Source organism: Lytechinus variegatus, chromosome 5 (genome assembly GCF_018143015.1).
Source record: "Lytechinus variegatus isolate NC3 chromosome 5, Lvar_3.0, whole genome shotgun sequence".
Taxonomy (NCBI): domain Eukaryota; kingdom Metazoa; phylum Echinodermata; class Echinoidea; order Temnopleuroida; family Toxopneustidae; genus Lytechinus; species Lytechinus variegatus.
The window spans coordinates 21,420,017-21,447,147 of NC_054744.1; the positions used below are offsets into that span (position 1 = coordinate 21,420,017).

Consider the following 27,131-nt stretch of genomic DNA (forward strand, 5'->3'; position numbering starts at 1 on the left):
TCGCATTATAAACTTGAAACTTTATATCAGACTTCATGAATGTGAGAAATGGTCGATTGAATAGTTCTTTGATAAAAAATAAAAATCACGTAGGTACAATGGAGAATATAATACAGCAATGGCATGATGAGCCAGACATTTGATTGATAAAAACTCGCAATCCAACATTTTGTATGTATTTTAATATGAAAACTAATTTGGTGACAGATTTTTGAAAATATTTTAGAAAACGACATTTAGAATATTTACCCTTCTCTTTTCCATGGCTGTGTACCTTTTGGGGCCCCAAGCCCCTCCCCCCTCCATCTTTTCGCCAGTAAAGAAGAGTACTACATCAATCTTATCCTCTTTGTTATTTATCATTCACTTTTAATGAGTTCATGCATGATTTCCATATTAGAGAAATGTTGACTTGAATCAATAGAGAAAAATCAGACAAGCATAATACTAAAAATTTATCAATATCGGATATAACATAAGAAAGTTATGACATTTCAAAGTTTCGCTTATTTTTCACAAAAAAAGATGTATGCACAATTTAGTAACATGCAAATGAGAGAATCGATGATGACCCTCACTCACCATTTCTTTTGTTTTTATTGTTTGAATTATACGATATTTCTTTTTTACAGATTTGACAATAAGGACCAACTTGATTGAACCGTAAATTATTAACCATACTATGGTAATTCCACATGTTCAGGGCGAAATAAAACTTTGTTTCACAGGACAATGAGGAAAAATTCAAATATTTTATATTTCATAAAATACAAAAGGAATAGTGAGTAAATGATGTCATTAGTTTTCTCATTTGCGTACCGAGCAGGATGTGCATATAACTATTTGTGAAATTAAGCGAAACTTGAAAATGTCATAATTTTTTTCATCCGATTTTGATGAAATTTTCAGTGTTGTGCTTCTTGGATTTTCCTCTTTTTATTTAACTCATCTTTTTGTTTGGGTGGACTTGTCCTTTATTGTAGCTGTATAACTTCAGCATTTATGTTTCTTAGGCATATATCGATCGAAGGGAGGTTGACCATAATGTACAGTGGCGGATCCAGAGGGGGGCGCCCCGGGCGCGCGCCCCCCCCCCCCCTATTTTCGCCGGATTTTTTTTTTTTTTGATGGTTATATTTACTGGATTGGTACAATGTAGTCAATTTCAAGGGCTAGATCTAGTCAAAACTATATTTTACTTACGGTCATGGCCTTTGTGTTCGCACAAATGCACCTCTGTCATACTGTATTGCAATATGTAAATTCCGGAATTCCAGGGCGCGCAAGTCGATTGGTTGGAAAGTTGCACCACTTGTAATCGGGAGTTGCAGTGCAGTGACCAGTGTGAAGATGTTGGATTGGATATCATTTTTTCCCGAAATTTTGTGTTTTTTGTAACATGCGTTTGTCCGTCTTTATGGCAAATACATGTAAATTGTAAGTAACAGATCGCGAGAGAAAGTGTCAACGATGCGAATGATAATGTCTATCCCCGAGATTATTCTTCACTCAAAGATGAAGCCCTATATCGGGCGCCACGTGCGCAGCATTATCATTCTGCCTTGGTCATGTACGTTTTCACTGAAATGTATAGGTCAGACATATTTGTATTTAATGTAAACTAACTTTTACACTTTCTGGTAGATTTATCCAGGGCGCCCCAACTAAAAAAAAAGTCACAATTTTCTCTAAGATGGTATGAAAAAACTCCATATGAAAAAAAATCATTATCTCTTTTTCAGAAACTAAATTTGTACCAGCGATTACGCAAAAAAAAAAGATCAACACCACTGAACAGACACAAACCTAGCTGAAAGCAATCACAACATTGTAATGATGATGAACTAGTTAAGTATGCAGTATCTTAACACAATATAATTATGACAAAATGGGAGGATACGGTATTAAATCTAAAGCGGGACATTCTCATAACATTCCTCCAATCGCGCTTACGTGATAATGCATTGTACGGCAAAACTTCCTTGAATTAATCATGCATGTCATAGAAATACATTTGGGTGTGATATTCGTTATTAAATTATTTACTGAAGTATTTCACATACGAAAAACGTATATAATATTTTGTGGCTATACCCACAGAACCACGAGACTTGCACAGGCAGCAAACGGGATCTACATAGTGCAGAGCTTTAAAAGTATATCCCTTATATATTATAGTGTGAGTAATTAAATTCCACTATTTCGTCTGTTCTTCGTTTGTCTTGCATAAATAAACTTTCCATATTTTCATCTTAAAAAAATAAAAGTCATGATTGAGCTCAAACTTGGCAGGAATAGCTTTGCCCAACAGAAGGCAATCAATACAGTTTACAACATTTACTTTGTTGGTTGGAAAGCTAGTATACATTGATTCAACATGTAGAAAAAACATCAAATTGGAAGCCTATATGAATTCATGGTCTAAACAAGTTGTAATTTCATAAATGAAAAGCTTACAAAATGCCTTCTGAACTCTGTATACCGAAGACGAGCCTCGGTTTATTTTACATTTTCTGCCACTGATAGTTATAACTTATACAATTATGGACTGGATATCAAAGCTCCTTACATGTATTTTCTAGCATTTTATCATTGACCTTATTTAATTATTTGTGGTGTAGTTTTAACAAGTGCTTCGTAAAAATTGATTATCTTATGTTAAAATAAATATAAATACAATTTCATCCTGGCTGGTCATAAGTTAAGATGGCAACGCGATGAGAGACTTTGAACGTAAACAATAAAAATGATGAGAATCCCCTTAAGAAGCATTATATTACTTTGAGGTTGTGCAGAATGACTGGATTATTGAAGATGATTTGAAAATAATACGAGGGAAAAGGTTGATTACCAGAAGATGATGTCGTTTTTTTCTGTAGTTTGTAACAATTTACTGTGCATTTTGGGGAAAAAGGAACCAAATTTTATGCATGTTGCCATACGACTAAACAATTCTCGTTTGAAACACACAATGTAAATACACAAATGACAATAATCAGAATGGATTATTCAGAACTTATCGATTACAAGTCTCAGTTTCGTATCATTTAAATTTGACGTTTCAATCACACGATGCAAGCAAGTGAAGAGCCTTTGCCAAATGTATGTTTTGAATGACCGCTTATACGGTGTGTGACTGGAAACCAGCTCCTAAATGAGTCAGTATGTGTCTTTTATTCATGAAGTTACAGTGATTTAAGTGTGCATTTTTCTTCTAAAGGTGCTCTCAAAATACGACTTTTTGACATGATTTTTTGAAAAAGTCCTTGCCATGGGAGGGGGATCCCCCTCCCACACCCTCCCCCCGCTTGGTCGCTTCGCTCCCTCGCCGCTGGCGCCCCCCCCCCCTATTTCAAAATCCTGGATCCGCCCCTGATGTATCAATTTCAATAAATGTGAGATGGGGTGTAATGTTCATGAATCAGAGCTATTCACTTGTATGCGACTGCTGACCATGCCTCGTAATAGTAGTCACTTATGTATATTTTTATAAGGCATTTCAAGTAACCATGGTAACTGAGATTTTGTAATATGTTTTGATGAATAACAATAATCAAATGATTAACTTGAATGGAAAAGTATCTGTAATATTAGTAGGCCTATGTAGATAAAGACGAAATAAGATTCAGTCTAATTAACTTTTTTTACATGTCCATTATGTTTCTATTTGTGCTATCTGATGTGATTACATTAATTAATGACCATGCAAAATCAAGAAGTTAATTTGTTTGTTTTACCGGGTCACACGTTATCTGGGGATTCAAGGAAATCAAAGGGTAAAATCAGCATGAGGTATCATTCTATGCGGATGTGATGGTGCTAAATATTGTTTACTTCCAATCCAAGGGACTCAGTTCGAATGATTTTGCAATAGTCACCCTGAAAGTAGTTCCGACTCGTCTTTGCCAAGTGGGCTCGGTCTAGCTTCCGCAAACTGCCCTCATTTGCATAATTCATGCGTGCGAAAGCGAACGGTGGGTGATTCTGCGATGGACACACAAAACAACTTGTTACACAGTGGTACCAAACAATATCAATCCTGTTTGGGCGTCACGCTCTGATGACGTTCTTCCCCTTTTCTTCTTCATTTTCTTTTGCTATTCACAATTCATCGCACGCTTGCTCGGTTTACAGAAAGTCTACCGAATTCATATACAATAGGCCCGAACAATAGGCTGCGATTCCGCATACCACGCTCGCACAATTACTCACTCTACAAACGCACAGGTAAAGTGTTTACGCATTCAACAAGGACATGTTAATAATATGCAAATGATATGGTAAATAGTTATTGCTGTTCCTCCCAGTCAGGTCTTCTTTTTTCGGTCACCCTCGCTGACAAGCATTGATTACTGAATAGCTATCTACCAGTGCATTGCCAATGAGAGAAAACTTTTTCTACGCCATTGCAGGCACTAACCTGGTTCCTATTTGGGCCCTGTCGTAGAGTCATATTTTCTTCTCTCTTTCACATATTTTTTTCTCTTCGAATCTTCGTTAAGTGACGATTGAACGTATCATAAACGAAGGAAGGGGAAGGAGAAATCAACCAAGATGGGTAACACATACACCGCATTTAGGGTGCAGGGGTTACCCACATATTACCCTCCTAATAAAACTCCGGTCACCGCCGACGTACTCGAAATCGGTTTCGTCTTTGCTTTCTTGATCACGTTCTTCTCCTTCATCATCATCTTGCCCGGTATACGGGGAATGCAGGTAAGAAATTTGAAAATATATAAATGTACTTAAAAAAAAGAAAAATAATATGATAAAAATGTGTAGGGGAAGGCGGGGTAAGTTGTGACAGTTTTTGCTTTTTGCATGTTAGAATTGATATGATTAATAATCTTGTCGAAATAAGTACCTTGCCTTGAAATTTAATTCTTCTGAAATATTTTCCACCTATATATAACTTTCTATCCCCACACTGAAAGTCATCGTGACCTTTGAAAAAAACGATGTCAAATGGCTCAACTTGCCCCATATATGGGGTAAGTTTGAGCCACCTTCTGGGGTAAGTTGAGCCACAAAAAATATGTACAAAATGTATGGGGGAGAACCAGCATGTCAATTTTTTGTTTAAAGTCTTTTCACTTGCTAATTCTCTATAAATACTAACATCCTGTAAAAGGAAAAGAGCAGTCATGTAAATTTGCTCCTTTCAGCCTGCTTTTCAATCGATTTTTATGGTTTGTTTGTTTTTTAAGATACATTACCATAGGAATTACCATGGCTCAACTTGCCCCATGCTGTTTGGCTCAACTTACCCCAGTCCGAACTTAGTGCGATAATTTTGTATCCACACATTTATTATGGATCCATCATATAAAAGACTATGACAAGAATGAAGATCCATACCTGGACTAATAATGTTGTTATCATGTCTTTATTATATTTAAAGACGTGTGTGTTTATAAAGCACTTATCTATTTCACACTCTTTTTTACTTTTTTGGCTGAAATTCATATTTTTCCCTCCAAAAAACTACTTTTTGTTTCAAAGTTGGAAACAATGTGGTGGGGTGAGGGGTTATGCTATGGGTCATCAATACATGACACCACCACAATGTCTGACTCATTCATTATTGGCCTGGGGCTGGTGGCTCAACTTGCCCCTATGCTCAACTTACCCCGCCTTCCCCTATTGATTTCAAATCGTGCAAATAATTGTAATGACTAGCTTATGCACTAAAATATATATATCCCGGGATATAGGCCTAAATACTGAATTGATGATAATGTTTGATTGTGTGTAATCGTTTCAACCTTGAATACCATGAGTTTGTTTACTCAATTAAGAAGCAAAAGTAATTGTCGTTCAAGAAGTCTGTCAAATTTTGCATGTTTATAAAATGACAAATGTTGACGTTCAGCTCGAGAAAGATGTATATACGTCAAAAATGAATATGGGACTTTCTTTTCTTTACACTGTCTGATTACTGTTCTACTATACACCACGTCAACAGTGTATAACCCCAATAGTGACGATAACCATGTAGAAACGCAAAAATAGCAATTTATGAGACTGCTGCATGTGATGGTGCTATGTGAGGAAAGCCGAGAGAAAGACATAGAGAGAGAGAGATAGAATGAGGGGGGGGGGGCAGATGAGAGTGAGAACGAGATAATTTATCCTTTTGTTAATTTAGTCACAGTATTCTCAACAGTAAAGCAGATAACATTGCATCCATTACAATATAAAACAAACAATCGTGGATCATTGATAAATAGCAAAACAAAAGAAAATTCGACATAACAAATGATTGGGATAAAACTTGAGCATTGTAAAAATAAAACCTTCATGAAAAAAAACCAAGAGAATAGTAATCTTGACAAACAGCAAAGCAATAATACTTTAAACCATAAGAATAAAAATAGCAATGATGAAAATAAGAAATTCTCTATTGTATTTCATGTATAGCACCAGAAGAAAATTATCCAAAATTAGAAAGAATGACAGAGAATGGAGAATGGGAATATTTCCGTGATTACAGTAGTAGTGGAAAGTTAATCTGCAACTTGAAATAATAAAGAAATGCACTGTAATAAGGATAATTTGAGAAAGTCTGCTATATAAATTTTTAAGTGCACGATGAAAATTATTGTAAGAAGAATATGGGAAGTTGAGAATACATATATAGAAGAAAAAGGAAGATAAAGGAAAGGTGAGAAGGAGACGAAGAAATGATATAATAAAGAAAACAAGAGGGAGAATCCACAGGGGGGGGGCTCGAGTAACAAAAGAAATAAGAAAGATTTTTTTTTACTTGGGGGCAGTTTAACAGAAACTGCTTGGGACCCCCTCCCATCAAAATTATATATAATGGGAACGAAAGATATATTAATTATCGGAACAGTTTCCATGGCTTCCATGGTAGAAGTAGCCTACCCGGAGCCAAATAATAAAGTTATGAATTAAAGTTTCTTATTATAATACATTTATAATGAAGTTATGAATATAAAGTAATTGTGATAAAAAAAACTGATGATGGGTCATTGCTTATTTTCATGAGATAAAGATGTATCATGTAAATGTATAGTACTGCGGATTCTGCTAATTTACATGTAGATGGTTCGTTGTTGACCATAATCACCATCATCATCACCATTACCATCACCACTACCATCGTCACCATCATCATCATTATCATCATCATTACCATCACCATCATCACCCATACCATCATAATTATCATATTCATCATCTTCATCATCATCATCCCCACCACTATAACATCACCATCACCTTTATCATTATCATCATCATCATCATCACCGCCACCACTACCATCACCATTAAAATTACCATCATCATCATCACCACCACCACCATACTACCACCACCACCATCATCATCGTCGTCATCATCATCACCACCACCATACCACCACCACTATCATCACCATCATCACCGTCATCATCGTCGTCATCATCATCATCATCATCACCACCACCACAACCATCATCATCATTACCATCATCATCATCAGTATCATCATCATCACCATCACCACCACCACCATCATCCTCATTATCATCAACATCCTCTTCTCCTCATCCTCTCTCATTATCAGCAATCATTGTAGAGATTGCTCACAACTTAGAAAGTATATATGGATGCTTGGTTGTTGGGTACAATAAACATGTATTGCAGCGTAAATTTTACGCGATTTCAGGTAAAAATTGAGTCATAAAACTTATATATTATTTTACACAATGAACATGCGCGTTCCCTTATTCCTAATAAGAATGAATCTTTCGAGATTACAGACGAACAAATGTGATGATTGCTAAGAGAAATATGTAAATGCATGTTATTCCAGAAAATAAACCTTTACATTTATAGGAACACATAATATTTTCAACTGGTTCTTTACTTCGAGTAAACTGTATGGACACCCGCCCAAATTCAGGCTTTGACTCTGGCGTGATGGCAACCCATATTAAAATGTATTTGGATAACCCTTAATATCGCGGCAATGGACATTTTGAAATCGGTCGTCACATAAGGAAGTTAAAGCATTTAAAAGTCGAGGGAATCTTCTCACTTTGGTTGTATGCAAATAAGTTGTCATGATGAACCGTTCATGAAGTCGATTAAGCGAAACTTAAAAGATGTAATAACGTCAAATTCTGGTCAAAATTTCAGTGTTAAGCTTGTTTTATTTTTCGTAGTTTAATCAAGTTGTTGATGGGATGGACTTTTTGACTTGACAGTTGACACAGCTCTAACTGATCGCTTTGCATTTGAATGCAAAAAGGATTTTGTACAGGGAATGGATTGTAACTGTTAAGGTCATCCCGTAGAACCCCTCCCATAAGGGCCGGTGTCCCTTTGGTAACACTTGACCTAGCTATAAACGGTTATAACAAGGTCGGTGAAGAGTATATTCAAAATTATCCTAGTCATGGAAAGAAAAGGGAAATTACTTTAAGGTTAACATGGTTAAGGAATTGATTGTTATTTCATCTCAGTTTGTTTACTACACATTGTTTGTTTTGTTACTAATATGGGAAATTATCCCAAATGTTTCGTAAATGAGACAAAGGTGCTAATCACAGGTGCTCACCTCATACATGTAAATTGAATAATGATGTTTTGCTATTGGCTTATTGCATTGTATTCTGGAGTTTTGTCAGATGAAAACAAAGATAAGTAGGCCTGGATTTGCCATTTATTGCGACAAATTCCTGACTCTTTAGTGACAATTTTTAAGAGTAAGGTTCTGAGTCCAACAACACGTTTGATAAAAAAACAAATGCAAAAATTAAAAATGCATATAACTTCAAATTTCACTAAAATCGGAAGCAAACCATTTTCACAAAACAGATATATTCATACACTGGACTGTATTCACATGAGGATGCCGGTGGCGTCTTACTCTAATTGTATCTTAATTTGCGTTATTTCGATCTTCTGTGAGAAAGAGTTTCATTCAGTTTTGCACATATCCAAATATTATACACATGTTAAGCAGTGAAGGGGGGGGGGTAAACCGACTCCGCTTAGAAGTCAAGTCCGTAACAACAAATTGTTTATTAGAATAAAATAAAGACAAAAACTAAATAAATGTAATACTGAAAATTGATATCAGTTGTAAATAACCGTGGCGTATCAAGTTATGATACATTTAAGACAATTTCCGTGTCCATTCAACCGCGATGTTTATAGTGAAACTGAATCACACCATATCTAAATCTTGTTTTTTTGTTTTAGTTTTTATTCAAGTATCCTCGTAAGTAATTTATGTAATTAAATTTTTGAAATGTATTATTTTCATGTGCCATTAGGGACAAACAAGTCTTGAACACGCAATAACTAAATAAGGGTATATACGACATGGATAAGAAAGGAAATGAAATAATTTAGAGCGCAATTATAATGCGCAATTTTATTTTATACGATCGTAATATACTGCATTCGAAATCGTTCTACATGTAGCTCAATGAGAGCAAATCAAATACACTCTGCAATCACAGAAAATCAAATAAAAACTCGTCTGGTCGGGTATTAGCATTGTGAGTAATTGGAAATATTACACGAAAGATTCCCTGTGTTTGTGTGTGGTATAGGCTTGAACTTACATGTACATGCATCACATAATTGAAAATATCCGACGCCAGCACAATATTTTCAGAAGAAAAGATAATTTTTGCCAACAATTTACTATTTGTAATCTAAATTTCGTAAACCATTTTTGCATTATTTGATTTTTTATTATTTGTTGATGGGATATTTTTGCATGAAAGCGGTCCTTTTTTTCATGTAAAAGGGAAAAAAATTTAATAGAATGAAGCAAACTTCAAATTCGTGATAATCCAGATCGATGCGATGTACGAAAAAAGAGTAAAAGCTGAAATGGAAACTTAGAGCATCAAGATCTGAATAGTATCCCCATGGTAAAAGTGTTGATACACAATGCTTCAGTTACTATATACATGTCCCATGGCCCTGGTAAGCGGGGGTGCTTCCATAGACAGCATACCCAGATATTTTGGAAGATGTGTAAAAATTGAAAAATGTAACTAAAATGACCTTTTCAGATTTCTCGGGAGAATTTTGGTATCTCCATTTTGTAGTGATTTTTTTTTTGCTTTGCTTTTGAAATTTTACACCAGCGCCCCCAGTAAAAAAAAAATCGTTCCTATGGCCCCGACTTAAACGATTTCAATTTTCAACTTTCGGTTATATCGGCAAATGGTTGGCTTGCAAAATGAAAAACAATACAGAGAATAATTCAACAATCTCTCTCTAAAAATGCTTTCAGCATGGTTTTATGTTTTGTGAATGAATTGCAACTTTTCTTTATGTTTATTTAAATTTTCTTTTGATTTCAGAGATGTTACAGTTTTATTCGGATCACAGTCAGCCTTTTCATCGGTGCCGGTATCATGTGTAAGTATATTGTTGATGATTTATCTGAAAAAAGTTTACATGCATGTCTTCTGGTTAAAGCTTCGTTATGACAGAAAGAAAGGAAGAGAGAGAGAAAGTAAGGAAGAGAGAGAAAAAGAAATGAACAGAATGATATATAGATATATATATAGACAGATAGATAGATAAGATAGATAGATGGATGGATGGATGGATGGATTAATTGATTGACTAATAGATACATGTAGATAGATAGATAAATTAGATATATAAGATAGATAAGATAGATTGATTGATAGATAAGACAGATAAGACAGATAGATATATAGATAGATAGATAGATAAATAGATAGATAGATAAATAGATAGATAGATAGATAAGATATATAAGATAGATAGATAGATAGATAAATAGGTAGGTAGGTAGGTAGGTAGGTAGGTTGATAGATAGATAGATAGATAGATAGATAGGTAGGTAGGTAGGTTGATAGATAGATAAGATAGATAGATAGATAGATTAATAGATAGATAGATAAGATAGATAGATAGATAGAAAGATAGGATAGATAGATAGATAAGATAGATAGATAGATAAGATAGATAGATAGATAAGATAGATAGATAGGTAGGTAGGTAGGTAGGTAAGTTGATAGATAGATAGATAAGATAGATAGGTAGATAGATAGATAGATAGGATAGATAGATAGATAAGATAGATAGATAAGATAGATAGATAGATAAGATAGATAGATAGATAAGATAGATAGATAAGATAGATAGATAGATAGATAGATAGATAGATAAGATAGATAGATAGATAAGATAGATAGATAGATAGATAGATAGATAAGATAGATAGATAGATAGGTAGATAACATAGATAGATAGATAGATAGATAGATAGATAGATAGATAAGATAGATAGATAGATAAGATAGATAGATAGATAAGATAGATAGATAGATAAGATAGATAGATAAGATAGATAAGATAGATAGATAGATAAGATAGATAGATAGATAAGATAGATAGATAGATAAGATAGATAGATAGATAAGATAGATAGATAGATAAGATAGATAGATAGATAAGATAGATAGATAGATAAGATAGATAGATAGATAAGATAGATAGATAGATAAGATAGATAGATAGATAGATAAGATAGATAGATAGATAGATAAGATAGATAGATAGATAGATAAGATAGATAGATAGATAGATAAGATAGATAGATAGATAGATAAGATAGATAGATAGATAGATAAGATAGATAGATAGATAGATAAGATAGATAGATAGATAGATAAGATAGATAGATAGATAGATAAGATAGATAGATAGATAGATAAGATAGATAGATAGATAGATAAGATAGATAGATAGATAGATAAGATAGATAGATAAGATAGATAAGATAGATAGATAAGATAGATAAGATAGATAGATAAGATAGATAGATAGATAGATAAGATAGATAGATAGATAGATAAGATAGATAGATAGATAGATAAGATAGATAGATAGATAGATAAGATAGATAGATAGATAGATAAGATAGATAGATAGATAGATAAGATAGATAGATAGATAGATAAGATAGATAGATAGATAGATAAGATAGATAGATAGATAGATAAGATAGATAGATAGATAGATAAGATAGATAGATAGATAGATAAGATAGATAGATAGATAGATAAGATAGATAGATAGATAGATAAGATAGATAGATAGATAGATAAGATAGATAGATAGATAGATAAGATAGATAGATAGATAGATAAGATAGATAGATAGATAGATAAGATAGATAGATAGATAGATAAGATAGATAGATAGATAGATAAGATAGATAGATAGATAGATAAGATAGATAGATAGATAGATAAGATAGATAGATAGATAGATAAGATAGATAGATAGATAGATAAGATAGATAGATAGATAGATAAGATAGATAGATAGATAAGATAGGTAGATAGGTAGATAGGTAGAAGTATGAAGTATATAACCATATAGCCATAATCAGAATGGAGTAGGGTACATACATGCTACACAGGGTCCGCTTGAAGAAAAGATCATAAGGGCTCAGTGGCAACCCCAGGTAAACAGGAATAATAATTATTATTCTATTCTATTAACTCCATGCAGTGTCTCTTTGGGGACAAGAATGGGAGAAGGCCACCCTTCATGACATCAGTACATACTACAAGGCGTTCTCTCCCTACGAGATAGAACACGCTGACATCGAAGTGAAGATAGGACTCAACAGCGTCAACATCACACTCAAAGGTGAGATGATTGTATTTGATAATTCTTAATACACCATTTTAATTTCATGCCATGATTGCATTCAATCATTTTGAATACTTCGGTGTAATGTGTGACAAGATGGCAATTTACACATTTGCAGATATAACATGACTACATTCAGTGTACATTCATTTATACACACTTTGCTGTTTGACCAACAAGTTAATTGCATTCATTCGTTTTCAATACTTTCATTTTTCTAACCCGTTATGATGGATGACTTGATAAGTATTTTTTTGTGTCTGTAGCTCCTGAAGGTGTTCCAGAACATCCGGAAGAGATTATCAACTACAATGAACGATTCCATTTCTATGGCAGCCAGGGACGTGGCGGATTCGGGCGATTCTGTAAGTGGATCACCCGCATTTCATGCAGGGGCGGGAGCAGAGTAGGGTGGGGGCAGAGTAGAGTGGGTGCAGAGTAGGGTGGGGGCAGAGTATGGTGGGAGGCAGAGTAGGGTAGGGCAGAGTAGGGTGGGGGCAGAGTAGGGTGGTTGCAGAGTAGGGTGGGGGCAGAGTAGGGTGGTTGCAGAGTAGGGTGGGGGCAGAGTTGGGTGGGTGCAGAGTAGGGTGGGGGCAGAGTAGGTGGGAGCAGAGTAGGGTGGGTGCAGAGTAGGGTAGGGCAGAGTAGGGTGGGGGCAGAGTTGGGTAGGGGCAGAGTAGGGTGGTTGCAGAGTAGGGTGGGGGCAGAGTTGGGTAGGGGCAGAGTAGGGTGGTTGCAGAGTAGGGTGGGGGCAGAGTAGGGTGGGGGCAGAGTAGGGTGGGGGCAGAGTTGGGTAGGGGCAGAGTAGGGTGGGGGCAGAGTAGGGTGGGTGCAGAGTAGGGTAGGGCAGAGTAGGGTAGGGGCAGAGTAGGGTGGGGGCAGAGTTGGGTGGGGGCAGAGTAGGGTAGGGGCAGAGTAGGGTAGGGGCAGAGTAGGGTGGGGGCAGAGTTGGGTAGGGGCAGAGTAGGGTGGTTGCAGAGTAGGGTGGGGGCAGAGTAGGGTGGGGGCAGAGTAGGGTAGGGGCAGAGTAGGGTAGGGGCAGAGTAGGGTGGGGGCAGAGTTGGGTAGGGGCAGAGTAGGGTGGTTGCAGAGTAGGGTGGGGGCAGAGTTGGGCGGGGGCAGAGTAGGGTAGGGGCAGAGTAGTGTGGGTGCAGAGTAGGGTGGGGCAGAGTAGGGTGGGGGCAGAGTAGGGTGGGGGCAGAGTAAGGTGGGTGCAGAGTAGGGTGGGGCAGAGTAGGGTGGGGCAGAGTAGGGCGGGGGCAGAGTTGGGCGGGGGCAGAGTAGGGTGGGGCAGAGTAGGGTGGGGGCAGAGTTGGGCGGGGGCAGAGTAGGGTGGGGGCAGGGGGAGGCACCACCCTTAAGGTTCGTATAGGGGATTTTTGAAAAAAAAAGTGAAGGGAGAGTACTGACAGAGATGGATGTATCTCAAAGAACTACTTAATATACCCCTATTGTGTAAAATAAGTCATCAGTATTCCCGCCACTTCTCCCTCCCCTACGGCGCCGCCACTGATTTTGGGGATCGCCCTTAGAAGTGTCTCAAAGATTGATTGATGCACGAAACGAAAACCACATATCTGATATAAGACTACCATATGTGTAGCAAAATGATATGAAAATAGACATTGTAGGCTAACAGTTAAGTTTTATCATTCCAAGATTAATTTTGATAGTTGGGTGCCGAAAATGTTGAAAAGGTTAGATGTATATATAATTTGGACATCATGTGGATTAGATCTATAATCATAAGAATAGTACTGGTGGTTTTAGGTAAATATTTAGCAGGCTTACGGGTGATAGTATTAGAGCAAATATATTATGAGAACACCAATAACTTGTAATATAACTTCTGAAGTTTGTCATGACGAAGAAGAAGAGCTGGTTTCCCGGTACACATTGTATTCTATATTTTGGTCCTGTAAAGGGCCACCCAAACTCGACATTTCGACAAGTGTGTTCTTGTCTTCAGGAGAATGATCAAAAGTTGCAAAATTCATTTCAGCGAGTCTACCATTTTAAGATTATATTAATGACTGGATATAACACATATTTTTTTTAAATGTTCAAAGAGCTTTATTAAGGGAGCTTGACGTATACATTTTTTTTTCTGTTTAGCTGGACGTATCAACCGTGAATTCCGTGAGGCCCAGTGGTCTGGTAAGCCCTACCCTGTGCTATGGGTTGCTGAATATTTCACTTTGGATGGTGAAGATATCCGATGGGGAAGGTCATACCGATTGGCTGGATTCTACGCATACATCATGGTCTGGTAAGCTCTGTTAACAGCTACTGAAATCGTGACATCTGATTGGCTGGCATAGAAATTTAATCATATGAATTATGCTTTTGTTATTATCATACATCATGGTCTGTTAAGCTCTGTTAACAGCTACTGAAATCGTGACATCTGAATGGCTGGCATGGAAATTTAATCATGAATTATGCTTATTATTATTATTATTATTACTACTACTACTTTATTCTACATTTTCAGGAAAAAAAAGACAGCATGTACAATGCAAGAATAAAAAATAGTACACAAAATATTCTTTTTTAAATAATAATTATACTTGCTTATATAGCGCTTAATACTTTGTCAGAAATCTCTAAGCGCTCTATAGTATATGCAGCATAATTACCCTGGCTTTAGCAGTGCAGCTGTTACGCGCGCTGCGTTTCAAGGAATAAATTCCTGCCAGGTACCCATTTACATCACCTGGGTTGAGTGCAGCACATTGTGGATCAATTTCTAGCTGAAGGAAATTCCGCCATGGATGGGATTCGAACCCACGACCCTCTGTTTCAAAGTCCGGAGACTAATCCACTGGGCCACAACGTTCCACGTTTTAGACCTTTGCTCACCCAACCAGGTAGCCAGGGTATAGGGAATAGGTCAACTTAATGGCCATGGCCCACATGCCTTTCACGAACGTTCTATTCAAGAGAGGGCCAGGATGCTAAGTACCGCGTTTCCGTTTTACACCCTGGCGAAGGCATTTTCCGGAAAAGTAGCCAAAAAGCGACTAGTGAAGAGTCTACGTCTACGTTTGTTTACATTATCAGCTGGGCGCGCGATCCAAAGTCCGCACCGAAGTTATCCGCAGAACATACCGTACTTGCATGCAGCTGAGCTTATACTTTCCAGGTTCAATACGAATGTTTGCCTTGATCATTATTTTGCCTTGCCGATTTGCTGATGTCTGTCTTTCTCTCTATCTATCTCTCAAATTCTATCTCTATCTATCTATGTAACTGCAGTATCTATCTATCTAATAATCTTCTCTGTCTCTCTCATTCTTTATTTAACATCTATCTATCTCAAATTCTCTATCTCTCTCTATCTATCCATCCATCTGTCTGTCTTTCTCTATTTCTCTCTGTCTCTAACTACCTATGTAACTACAGTATCTATCTGTTAATTTGTCGCTCTTCTCTCTCATTTGATCTATCTGACATCTATCTATCTCTCAAATTCTCTATCTATCTCTCTATCCATCTATCTATCCATCTGTCTGTCTTTCTCTATTTCTCTCTATTTATCTATTTTTTAACTAGAGTATCTATCTATCTGTTAATTTGTTAATATTCTTTGTCTCTCTCTCTCTTTATCTATCTAACATCTATCTATCTCTCATCTATCTATCTCTATCTATCCATCTGTCTGTCTTTCTCTATTTCTCTCTATCTATCTATGTATCTATCTATCTGTTAATTTGTCTATCTTCTCTGTCTCTCTCATTCTATCTAACATCTATCTATCTGTCTCTCAAATTCTCTATCTCTCTCCTTCTCTAGCATCTGTCTGTCTTTTTTCTCTCTTTCTGATCTTTGCTATCTACAACATCTCTCTCTCTCTATCTATCCTTCTCTCTCTCTTTCTCTCTCTCCCCTCCCTCTATATATCGACCTCTCTGTCTCTCCCCCTCTCTCTGTTTATCTGTCTATCCATCCATCTCTCCCTCTTTCTCTCTCTTTCTATCTATCTATCCACCTCTCTCTCTCTCTCCCTCTCTATTTCTATCTATCTATCTGTCTGTCTATCTTATCTCTATCTATTTATCAGTCTATCTTTCGGCAGCTATAAGTGTATCAATCCATCAAACTTCGATTTGTCTTTCCATTATAAGTATCTGTTTATTTTGATTTTGTCTGTCATTCTATTCATTTAGTTAATAATTTATTTTTAGAAAAAAAAATATCATAAACAACGCGAATGCAAACTATGTTCGGATTTCACTCCTGACTGCCGCTCTCTCTGTACATGAAGTGCCGAGGAACTCTGTGCTCTGATCAGTAACTGTGCAAATTGCATGCGGTGTGGTGGACTCGCCTGTGTCGCACGCTGCATGCAACCAGCGACGTGTGTAGACTCTTCACTAGTCGCTTTTTGGCTACTTTTCCGGAAAATGCCTTCGCCAGGGTGTAAAACGGAAACGCGCGGTTCGGCCAGGATGGGCCATAAGAGCAGATGCTAGATACTCTATGCATGCATAAGCCTTTGCGGATCAGAGTTACAAATATCAAAGACTCACGTATGTCCACTTAATAAAAGAAGCTTTACTATCAAAATCTCGCGTGACGAGCTACAGACGTATTTTTTCATTTTACTATTGATTGTAATGCCAAAAGGATAACCCAATTACCTTCTTTACTTCCCCTTTTGTTTTATACAGGCTAGCCTTCCCACTGTGGATCCTGGCTAATATCTTGTTCTTCATGGTCATCCGAAACGGTGCCTACTTCCTCATCATGACCGGTGGTAGTCTCTTGACCGCTAATGTTCTTTATGCAAGCATTCGATACGGATCGGAATTAAAGATACCGTTTGGGGCGGACCACATTCTTACCTTCTACAAGGGACCCAGTTTCTGGCTTTGTATGGTTGCTGGTGAGTGCCAAATCTTTAACATCTTGCCCCATCACACCATTTCCCGGGCTATTTCCTCACCATTTGGGAACGTCCATCTTTAATTTGTTACCCCTACACCACATATCTGTTACCTATTTCTGGCTTTGTATTATTGTTGCTTGTAGGTCTACATCTCTTGCACCACCGAGCTCCCCCATCACGCCTTTCTGTCTTCCACCACGCCTTTCTTCCACCACACACTCCCTTGACTACTTTGCAATCGCTCACGTTTGTTACCCCTGTACTACTTTCGTTCTTAAGGGATCTAGTGTCCCTTGCCCCCTTGTCACACTGAGCCATCCCTCAACACGCCTTTCTCCCACTATGGGCATTTCCCAACAATATCCTCCCCACCAAATTAAAACCTTGCTCCACCAATATTAATTACTCTTTTCCAAGCAATTAATGTTCACAGCTTGAAACTTTCTAGTCCCCATGTACCCCCACGCCCCGTTTAAAAATATTATGCAATCAGTTTGGTATTATATTGGTTTTAGTACATTTGCTTCATCGAGAAGAAATATAATATCAACAGAACCGCGGAATAAATGAATGTCCACCTGGCCAATTACATTCTTTCATTTTTTGTTTTCGGGGATGGCTCGTGTCTCCACCAAACAATGGGTATAATGATACCATCCAGTCACCTGTATTCTGATCTCATTTTTGTATTATCATTATCAAGGCTTGATATCGGTCATATGCGGGTTCATCGTCCTCGTCATGGATTACCTGTATCCACTCGAGATCGCAACCTTCTTCAACGTCGATCCCCTCCAGGACTTCGAAGATACTTACTTGATTGAGCAAGCCGGTGGCATGGATGGATCCAACTTCGAAGGCGGCAAGTCGAACGGAGATAGTAACGGCCAAGAAGTGAGTATGGTCTTACTATCCTTGTGGTGTATGCGGGGAGGGGGGGGGGTTCTCAGCTTAATGCTCGTTATCATGAGGGCAGGTGGGGAGGGGGGGGGTCGGTCGTAGTTTGTCGTATTAGCTAACTGTCTATAATATCCAATTCTAATTCTAGTTCATAACTTTTGAGCAATATTGGAATTGTCTAGGAAGATGCATTTATGTCTTCTTTTCCTTTCCATGTTTCCGGTCTGAAAACTAACACACTCTAAAAATAGAAGAGAAAATGGGGTGGATTACCCCTTTAAGAGAGCAGAGTGACGGCGACTGTAAAAGGTGGAAAACGCTGTCAATATCTTGGGTCCTTCTTCGTGTTTACCAATTTGCAGACGTATTTACTGATCATATTACAGAGCAACCTTTGAGATCTTTTGATAAACCAAAGCATAGACCTAATATGTACTCGTTTTCATACAGATATAATAATTATAATTATTTTACTAAAAGAAATATAGAATCTTGAAGAAATTATGCAACTTGACCTAATTTGAAAACATTTAAAGGAATCTCTTTCGCACAAAGAAATGACGTGATAGTATGAACCAGCATATTGTGAGAGACCATGTTATATCGCGCTCAATTTTATTAACAGCAATTATTGATACTTCCTCGACTGATCCAATTTAAAATGAAACCAGTCAAATCACTTCCAAATTATTGCGAATGTAGTTTCTGTTGAGTTCTAATAATAAAATCTCAATGACGGTTTTATTGCACCGTGTAAATCACATACCTCATTAAAAGGTAATAATAAGTGATGATAACGGGTAAAACATCCATGACTAATAATAACAATACATTGTGAGCACTGAAATAGCACAGTCTATCTGTTTTGTTGTATTCCATGACACAAGTAAACGTGATAGGACATGTGCTAATTAAGGAGTATAACAACACCTATGTAGTATCATTTTTCATTCTCTATACTTATTTTATTCCTGTGTAACAGGTAAATGCACTCTTTGTCGTGTCATCTATTTCTGTCTTCTTATTTTACCTTTAGAAATGTATTAGTATAGTAACATCTTTATGTAACGCTCCTCGGTATATCTGTTCTCCCTTTTCTCTCCTTCATTCCTTGCACCCTTTTCTTCTCAATTTACTTGATGTTGAAATCAGGTATGCCAGTCCCCTCCACCCGAGCCCAAGGGGAGGTTTGAGTATCGCTCTCGTTTCCAATCACGCTTTGCTAAGTCAAGGCGTCGACCACGTCCCACACAGCGAGGTGGCGGACCGGACGGCATCGAGGAGGGTGACGAAGCAGCGGAGTATGTGGTGTTCTCTCGATTTTACATTGCATCGATTCACGCTTTGTTTTCATTTCAGCATCGTTTTCATTTCAGCATGCCTGATCTGCATGTCAGCGGAATGCCAAACTTTACACACATGCATGTTTTGAATTAATGTGACGCCAGATCATATCGTTACATATAGGCCTACACATCCGCACACACATCCACACATCATTTTCACGCGTAATTAAGGCAAATAAATTCTGCTCAGTTTCAGGGCAATCATTCGTCATGATAACACACATGACTATCAATACAATTTCTTCCATTTCTTCACAAGTAACATTTGTCCAATTACAAGAACAACCCTCCTCATTCATATCAACTTCGAATGATGCAAGTCACGACAGTTACATAGCAAACATGAACATGGTTGATGTCATTGTGTGACGATACATCCGTGTACGTCCCACATGCATGATAATTATAATACACACACAATTTTCACCCCCAAAACTAGACGCGTGATGCCACTCTCAATTCAACTAAAATTCATGATTTTGTCTTAACTCATATTATTCATATTATTTTGCACCACTCACGTTTAATTTTTGTTTTCCTTTTCTTTGTGAATCATTCATCAATGAAGTACGAGGTATGCACGTTTCATTTTATTGTTTTTCTTTTAAAAAAGGCGGAACATTACAAGCTCGCAGTAGTTACATTCTTTGCTACATTTTTCTCCATGGTTTCTGAAATTTTTCACAAATTAGGCCCTGGATAGAACTGTAAATTAATATTTCCTCCTTTTATATCTGTTTCCCTTCCCTGTTTTCCTAAATCGACGTTGTATGGTTTTCTCTAGTATATTTGACAAATTAGTGCTCCTGCACATAGTTTACCTTTCTGTTTGCAATTTTATCATGGTGCCATTTTTTCACTTTGATATATTCCACAAACTAGGCCCCGATTTGGGGCGGTATAGAAGAATGAAAAAATGATTTGTTATTTTTCTTCATTAAAACATTGCATTTCTTTTTTTCCCTATTTTCATTTTTTTAGAAAAAAAAGTTATGTTTAATATATACTTTCAGAATTTTTTGTCGTCCAAAAAGTTGGATAAAATGATAATCTGCCTACGTTGGTAAACAAAAAACATCAATTCATTTTACACGCAAATTTATTTTAACAAACAGTTGGTACATTGTAGGTTCGTATTCGAACCAACTTAGAGGTTGCTGTTTCTCTGAGTGTATGCCATTCTTAGGATTGTTATACATTGTTTCATTTAGATGTTATTTTTGTTTATGCAATGTCGAATAATTTGCTATCGCATTTAGCAACTACTTGCAGGCTGTTATTCTATAAAATCCCTTTTATCAATCCTGTATCTAACTTTCCGGAATCCCTACAGCTATAAAGCAAACAAATATCGTAGTATTGGCAGAAATAATCTGAGACACCTCCTGTGGCTGTAAAAGAAGCGATTATTGTGATACGCTGTTTTATGTTTTGAATCGATTAATTTTGACTTACACAGTATCTTTCTTATCCATTTCCTGAACTTGTCTTTAGTTGTTCGAGAACAAAAGTTACGGCTCACAATGGGTTGTTTTACCATCAGGGTATACTTTACCAAAATTGCTTTTTAAGTGGTTGACCTTATGGCTTCCAATATCATACAACTTGTTTACAACACACATATATTGAGGAAAAAAGTTTTTTTTTTTTTTTACAAATGAGACAGTTTGGTATACGTTGACTGTAAAACAAACCCGATTGCATGCATTTCGTTCTACAAAATAATATTTTCCATTACAGTGGCAATTGATCTTCATGTTCCTTTTCATTTATGCTCTATACAACTCACTCGTCATGCCGCCATAAGTCATTTCTTTACAAAGAAGATTTTTAAAAAATGTAACGTGCAAATGAAATTCCATGTCTCCTTTTTATAAGTTTTTCAACTTATATTTTGAAGGCCCTATCTTGAACCTCTGGCAATATGAAACAATAAATCAAGCTTTGTCGACATTCTTTCATATTCTTAATCAAATTCGTATTGTAATTTTTTTTTGTAATTGGAATGTCAACGGCTTAACGGGGAAGTTAGAATGTTAACACATTTCTGGAATCTTCAAGCAATTATCCTAAACGGGTTGAAATATTAGAAAAAAGGAGAGGTTGGACATTTCATAAAAATAGAAAATGAAAGTGGTCTTCCCAACATATGTAAGTTATGGAGCATCTTTTTTACCCTATGAATCAACAAATAAAAAACATTAAAAGAAGACAATTGTGCAAGTACATTATTGCAATAATAATTGTTCAAATATACGGCTAGAGGCCTGCCTTATAGAAATTATGAAATACATGAAAAAAGGGATATTAAGAAATAATTGCACTTTTTCTATTGGGCTATTTTATTTCTGTCTCAATCATAGACCTAAATATTACTGTGAACTGTTTAAATGCTTAATTTATCTTTTAAAAAATAGATTCTGCTTCCTTCTGTTGAATATACATGCATTTCATTATTTGCATTTACATCTGCACCAAGTTTCTACCGTCCTTTTCCTCTAGTGCATGCTCATTCTATATGTTACTTTACCAAAAAAAGAAGAAGTTTATTTTGCCTAGTGATATCAATTTGAACCATAAGAATATGTCAACGATAATTAGAAAAAATTCTACTATTAAAAGAAAAGTTTTTCATGTTTTAAGTGTGCATAAGAAACATATTCACGACATCCTTAGTGAACGAATCTGTAAAGTAAATGTTAATTTAAAAATAAAAACAAATTCCCAACATGAGAAATGAATACAAAGTCGATTTATATCTGAATAAAATCTGAAGTTAGAAACAGAAAACATAGGCCGATGCTAACGAAACTTTTTCTTTATAATCTAATTCCGACCTAACCTATGCAGGGAATCAAAGCTTGAGAAGCTGAATTAGAGAAAGTAATGGATTCATATTTTACTTTGTTTCATAGATCATCTACACCTACAAATCAAAGAACAAGCGAACAACCAAGCGCAAACATCCAAGACATCCCTCTGAAGGTGTTGGAAGATACTCCAAAAAGTCCGACAACGGACATGTAAACGACGGCATTGAGATGGGTGAGACGAGCCAAGATCGGCCAAGCAGTGGCGCTGCTGCCACGCTGGGAGCTGAACTAGACGAAGTCGATTTGTCAGAGCCCACATACCAAAACACTGCAGTCATATCGTAAATTAGCAACCACACACACCTGCTCGATATTCGGTTCCATGACATTTGCCCGGCGACAATTGCTCCTCGGAAAATTCCACACATTAATGGATTGATCAATTTCAACCCTAGATTGAACACCATACCCTATCTTTAACCTGAATTTCTTAGATGAAATAATGCATGGAGCAATTATCGTCGGAGCAAACGTCGTGTCACCCGATGGGTTCGCCTTTTTTCAATCTCCCCCTCTCTCTCTCTCGTTTTCATTCATGACGTCATACCGAAAAACTAGATGTCTAACGAAATGTGACTTGTGTAATTGTGAGTTTTGTGTATCATTTTGTACATATTTAAAACCTCTCTTTATGGCTTCGACTCTGAGGGAGTAGTAATATAGTTTTATCAACTTTGAATGAAGACCGAATGAAATCATTCGACATTCAGATAACTGTTAAAATATGCCACACCACTTTATAAACCAGTACTATTACAAGAATGCTACAGCATCAAACAACGACATAATAAATAGGAGAGCTTATTGTGATTGATTAGTCAAAAATACTTTTTTTTTTTTTTTCTTAAAAATCAATATAGGCATAGTATATTTGATGAAATTCCTAATAATTGTACTTGTTTAAATGTGCGTTGTTTGAAATATCGGCACCTGTACTTGTGGTCAACAAACATGTGGATAGGCAATATTACAGGTGGATAAGCAATAATGTATTTTGTATGAAATTGATCCTGGGTTTATACCGTTTTGTCTTTCTTCCTATTTTCTTCCATTTATTTCTTTAATATTTTTGTTGTATGTGGACTTTGGTAAATACATTGTGGATAATATATCCTATTGATGTTACCCAGTTGTACTCAAAGGCGACTTGTATATAGTCATCATCTCAGAGAATATATATTTTGTTCCAATGGTATATTGCTATTGTACTTGTACTTTTGAGCGAGATAATTTATATATTTTATTAAACGAATAAATTGCTGAGCTGAAAGCAAAGTTCCCCAATGGATTTGTCAATAGTGCGATTATAATAATAATGAAACAATCTTTAGCAAATAAATTATGGCTGACATATTTAGTAGTAAAATATAACAAAATGGTTTGAAATTTTACAGTAAGATGGTCATAAGAAACATTTAAAAACTTATGCATATTTTCGTACCAGGAAAGCGTTTCATTAATAAATAAAGTGTAATAAATAACTTAATTTTCTTCTTTCTTCGATGGAGTGCGTGGGTAGACTGTATTCGGATTTCATCTATATACTTTGAAAAAGTTGACCAGTAACTCCCCAAAATTTTAAGATATTCATCTACACTGACCAGTACACTTTGGATGCGATGGTCATTTCCATTTGAACAACAAATAAGTAAAATTTCCTGGACCACTGGTTCATGCATAAAGGTATGAAACATGATGTTTTTGTGTTTAGGAGATTGACTTTAAATAGATGATTGATTACAGCTATGATGGATGATTGATAGCTTTAATTAATGATTGATCTATTGACTGATAGATTGGATGATTATTATATTCACTGATAGCTTGACTGCGTATGGATGATTGGTCTATTGGCTGATAGCATGGATCGATGATGATCTTTTGACTGATAGCTTGGATGGATGATTGATCTATTGACTGATAGACTGAATTATCTGATAATTCATCTACCAACTGATAGCTTGAATGGATGATTAATCTATCGACTGATAGTTTCGATGGATAATTGATCTATTGATTGATAGACTGGATGGTCCATCTATTGACTGATAGTTTGGATGAATGGTTGATCCATTGATAGTTTGGATGGGTGATTGATCTACAGACTGATGGCTTGGATTGATAATTTATCTACCAACTGATAGCTTGGATGATGATCTATTGACTGACAACTTGGAAGGGTGATTGATCTATTGACTGATAGCTTGGATGGGTAATTGATCTATTGACTGAAAGCTTGGATGGGTAATTGATCTATTGACTGATAGTTTGGATGAGTGATTGATCTATTGACTGATAGCTTGGATTGATAGTTCATCTGATAGCTTGGATGGATGATTAATATATTGACCGATAGCTTGGATGGATGATTGATCTAATAACTGATAGACTGGATGGTTGATCTATTGACTGATAGCTTGGATTGATAGTTCATCTGATAGCTTAGATGGATGATTAATATATTGACTGATAGCTTGGATGGATAATTGATCTAATGACTGATAGTGTAGATGAATGATTGATTTGACTGATAACTTGGATGAATGATCTATTGACTGATAGCTTGGATGATTGATCTATTGACTGATAGCTTGGATGAATGATTGATCTTTCGATAGATGATTGATCGACTGATATCTTTGATGAAAGATGGATATATCGATTGATTGATTAATCTATCGACAGATGTTTTGATAGATGACGAATCGACTGATATCTGGAATAAAAGATTGATATATCGATTGATTGCTTGGATGATTGATTGATTGATCTATCGACAGATAGTTTGGTCAGAGGATTGAACATTTAGAGGAATGATTGATTGCTTTGTTGCTTAGTTGGGTGACTTATTATTAACTACATGGTTACATCAGTAAATTGCCAGTTCGTCCACTCACCACTTGGTCTATCTTCATTTAGTCTTATGCCATTCCGTCCATCAACCTTTCGTCTAACAACCAATAAGTCCAATAATCATTTGGTCCAACCATCACTTTGTGTAATCACCAGTTGTCTATTACCATTTTGTCTAATAACCAGTTGATCAAATACCCATTTTCTTTTCATTTATTTTGCACAATTAACACTTTAGTTTAATTAGATCAAATGGTATATGGACTAAATGGCTATTTGACTGACTGGTTATTAGCTGGAATGTCATTAGACTAAATGAAAATAGACCATGTGGTGAGTGGACAAACTGATGGTAGACCAAATGAAAGTATACGAGTTGGCAACTGGACAAATTGGCATTAGACGAATTGGAAATAAACCATTACATCATTGAGTTGATATATGGATAGACTTATTGGTCAGTTGGTTGTATGGTCCATTACTTTATTATCAAGTGAATATTGCTATACATTAGGTTGATTGATTAGCTCATTGCTAAATTCTCAGAAATTATTTTTACATTTCTAAGACACAATATGGGTTTCCTTTTCTCTGGATGGTTGTTTCATAAATACATAAACACACACAAAAAAACTTCAACAAAATCAATTATTCTTTTTATCCAAGCATTAATGTTTAATGAAAAGTATATATATACCCATTCTAAAAACATGTAAAACATCACCGAGGGTTTATAAAGACACTCAGATCATGACAGTACACATCATCAGGTTTAATATATACATATCAACTTTCATACCTTACCATGAGCATATTCATGTACACTGTACAATCAAGAAGAACAATACTAGATTCAGTCCAGGGGGTAGGGGGAGGGGGGAGTAACAAACAGAAACATGAAAGGAGATGTCTATTTCTGTACACACACTAAGACAGACCCACTTAAATGATAAAGCCATTCAACAACATCTCGACCAAGGGAGTTTTGTTTTTTCTATTCAATCGAAACCAATACTCGATTTGAAACACAATTATAGCAACTTTCTTATTGGGGCTGGGGTGAAGCGCCAATTATCCCTGTGTACTTATGTTTTGGCTAATCTTGATTATTTCATTAGACGGAGGGGGGGGGGGGGGTAAACTTGACCTTCAGGTGTCCCTTATCACGGTATTAAAAATAATTTCTCTTTCTTAGATGAGGAGCTTGGTTTTCATTCAAATATGCATTTCCGCTATGAGATGAAACCTCAGGCAAGCTTTTTATCAAAGCGAGTTGAATTGTCTTCTGTCACACTACATACAGTGGTCAATTATTCAAGTTAATATAAACAAGTAAAATAATAAATATTGCATCACCGATACATACATTATTTCATTCTTATCAAAACAAATCACAAAAAGTTCCACAATTTCTTTTAACCACTCCAGAAAAAATATCATTGATGGAAAATTTATATATGGGATATTTCATGTCATCTCATGTAATGTTATCATTACATGCATTCAATGAACATATTTCATCAATATTATAAGCAATTCCAAATCAGCTTTAGCACCAAGTATATATGCTCTTGAGATTTATCTCTAAAGCAA

General features: G+C 36.2%; 1 protein-coding gene across 5 annotated transcripts; it reads left to right on the forward strand.

Moving 5' to 3' along the window:
* Positions 1-4,317: 4,317 nt before the first annotated feature.
* Positions 4,318-23,399, forward strand: LOC121415714 (dual oxidase maturation factor 1-like). 5 transcript variants are annotated; one of them, XM_041609030.1, is made up of 9 exons: positions 4,318-4,719; positions 10,341-10,398; positions 12,532-12,672; positions 12,942-13,040; positions 14,791-14,944; positions 17,349-17,563; positions 18,270-18,460; positions 19,619-19,767; positions 22,728-23,113. In XM_041609030.1, the coding sequence occupies exons 1-9, from the start codon at positions 4,555-4,557 to the stop codon at positions 22,837-22,839; spliced, it is 1,284 nt and encodes a 427-aa protein (XP_041464964.1). In that variant the 5' UTR covers positions 4,318-4,554; the 3' UTR covers positions 22,840-23,113. The 5 variants fall into 5 exon arrangements, with proteins under 5 accessions (XP_041464964.1, XP_041464965.1, XP_041464968.1 ...); XM_041609031.1 differs by lacking the exon at positions 19,619-19,767 and adding an exon at positions 20,381-20,386 and having other exon boundaries at positions 4,319-4,719; positions 22,728-23,399; XM_041609034.1 differs by lacking the exons at positions 19,619-19,767; positions 22,728-23,113 and adding an exon at positions 18,559-19,194 and having other exon boundaries at positions 4,320-4,719; positions 18,270-18,508.
* The last annotated feature ends 3,732 nt before the right edge of the window (positions 23,400-27,131 follow it).

Excerpts from the sequence above, each read along its gene's own strand:
- LOC121415714 (XM_041609030.1), top strand. The coding sequence starts at position 4,555 with ATGGGTAACACATACACCGCATTTAGGGTGCAGGGGTTACCCACATAT. Across the intron at positions 4,720-10,340 it reads CCGGTATACGGGGAATGCAG|AGATGTTACAGTTTTATTCG; the intron begins GTAAGAAATTTG and ends TTTTGATTTCAG. Across the intron at positions 12,673-12,941 it reads CGTCAACATCACACTCAAAG|CTCCTGAAGGTGTTCCAGAA; the intron begins GTGAGATGATTG and ends TTGTGTCTGTAG.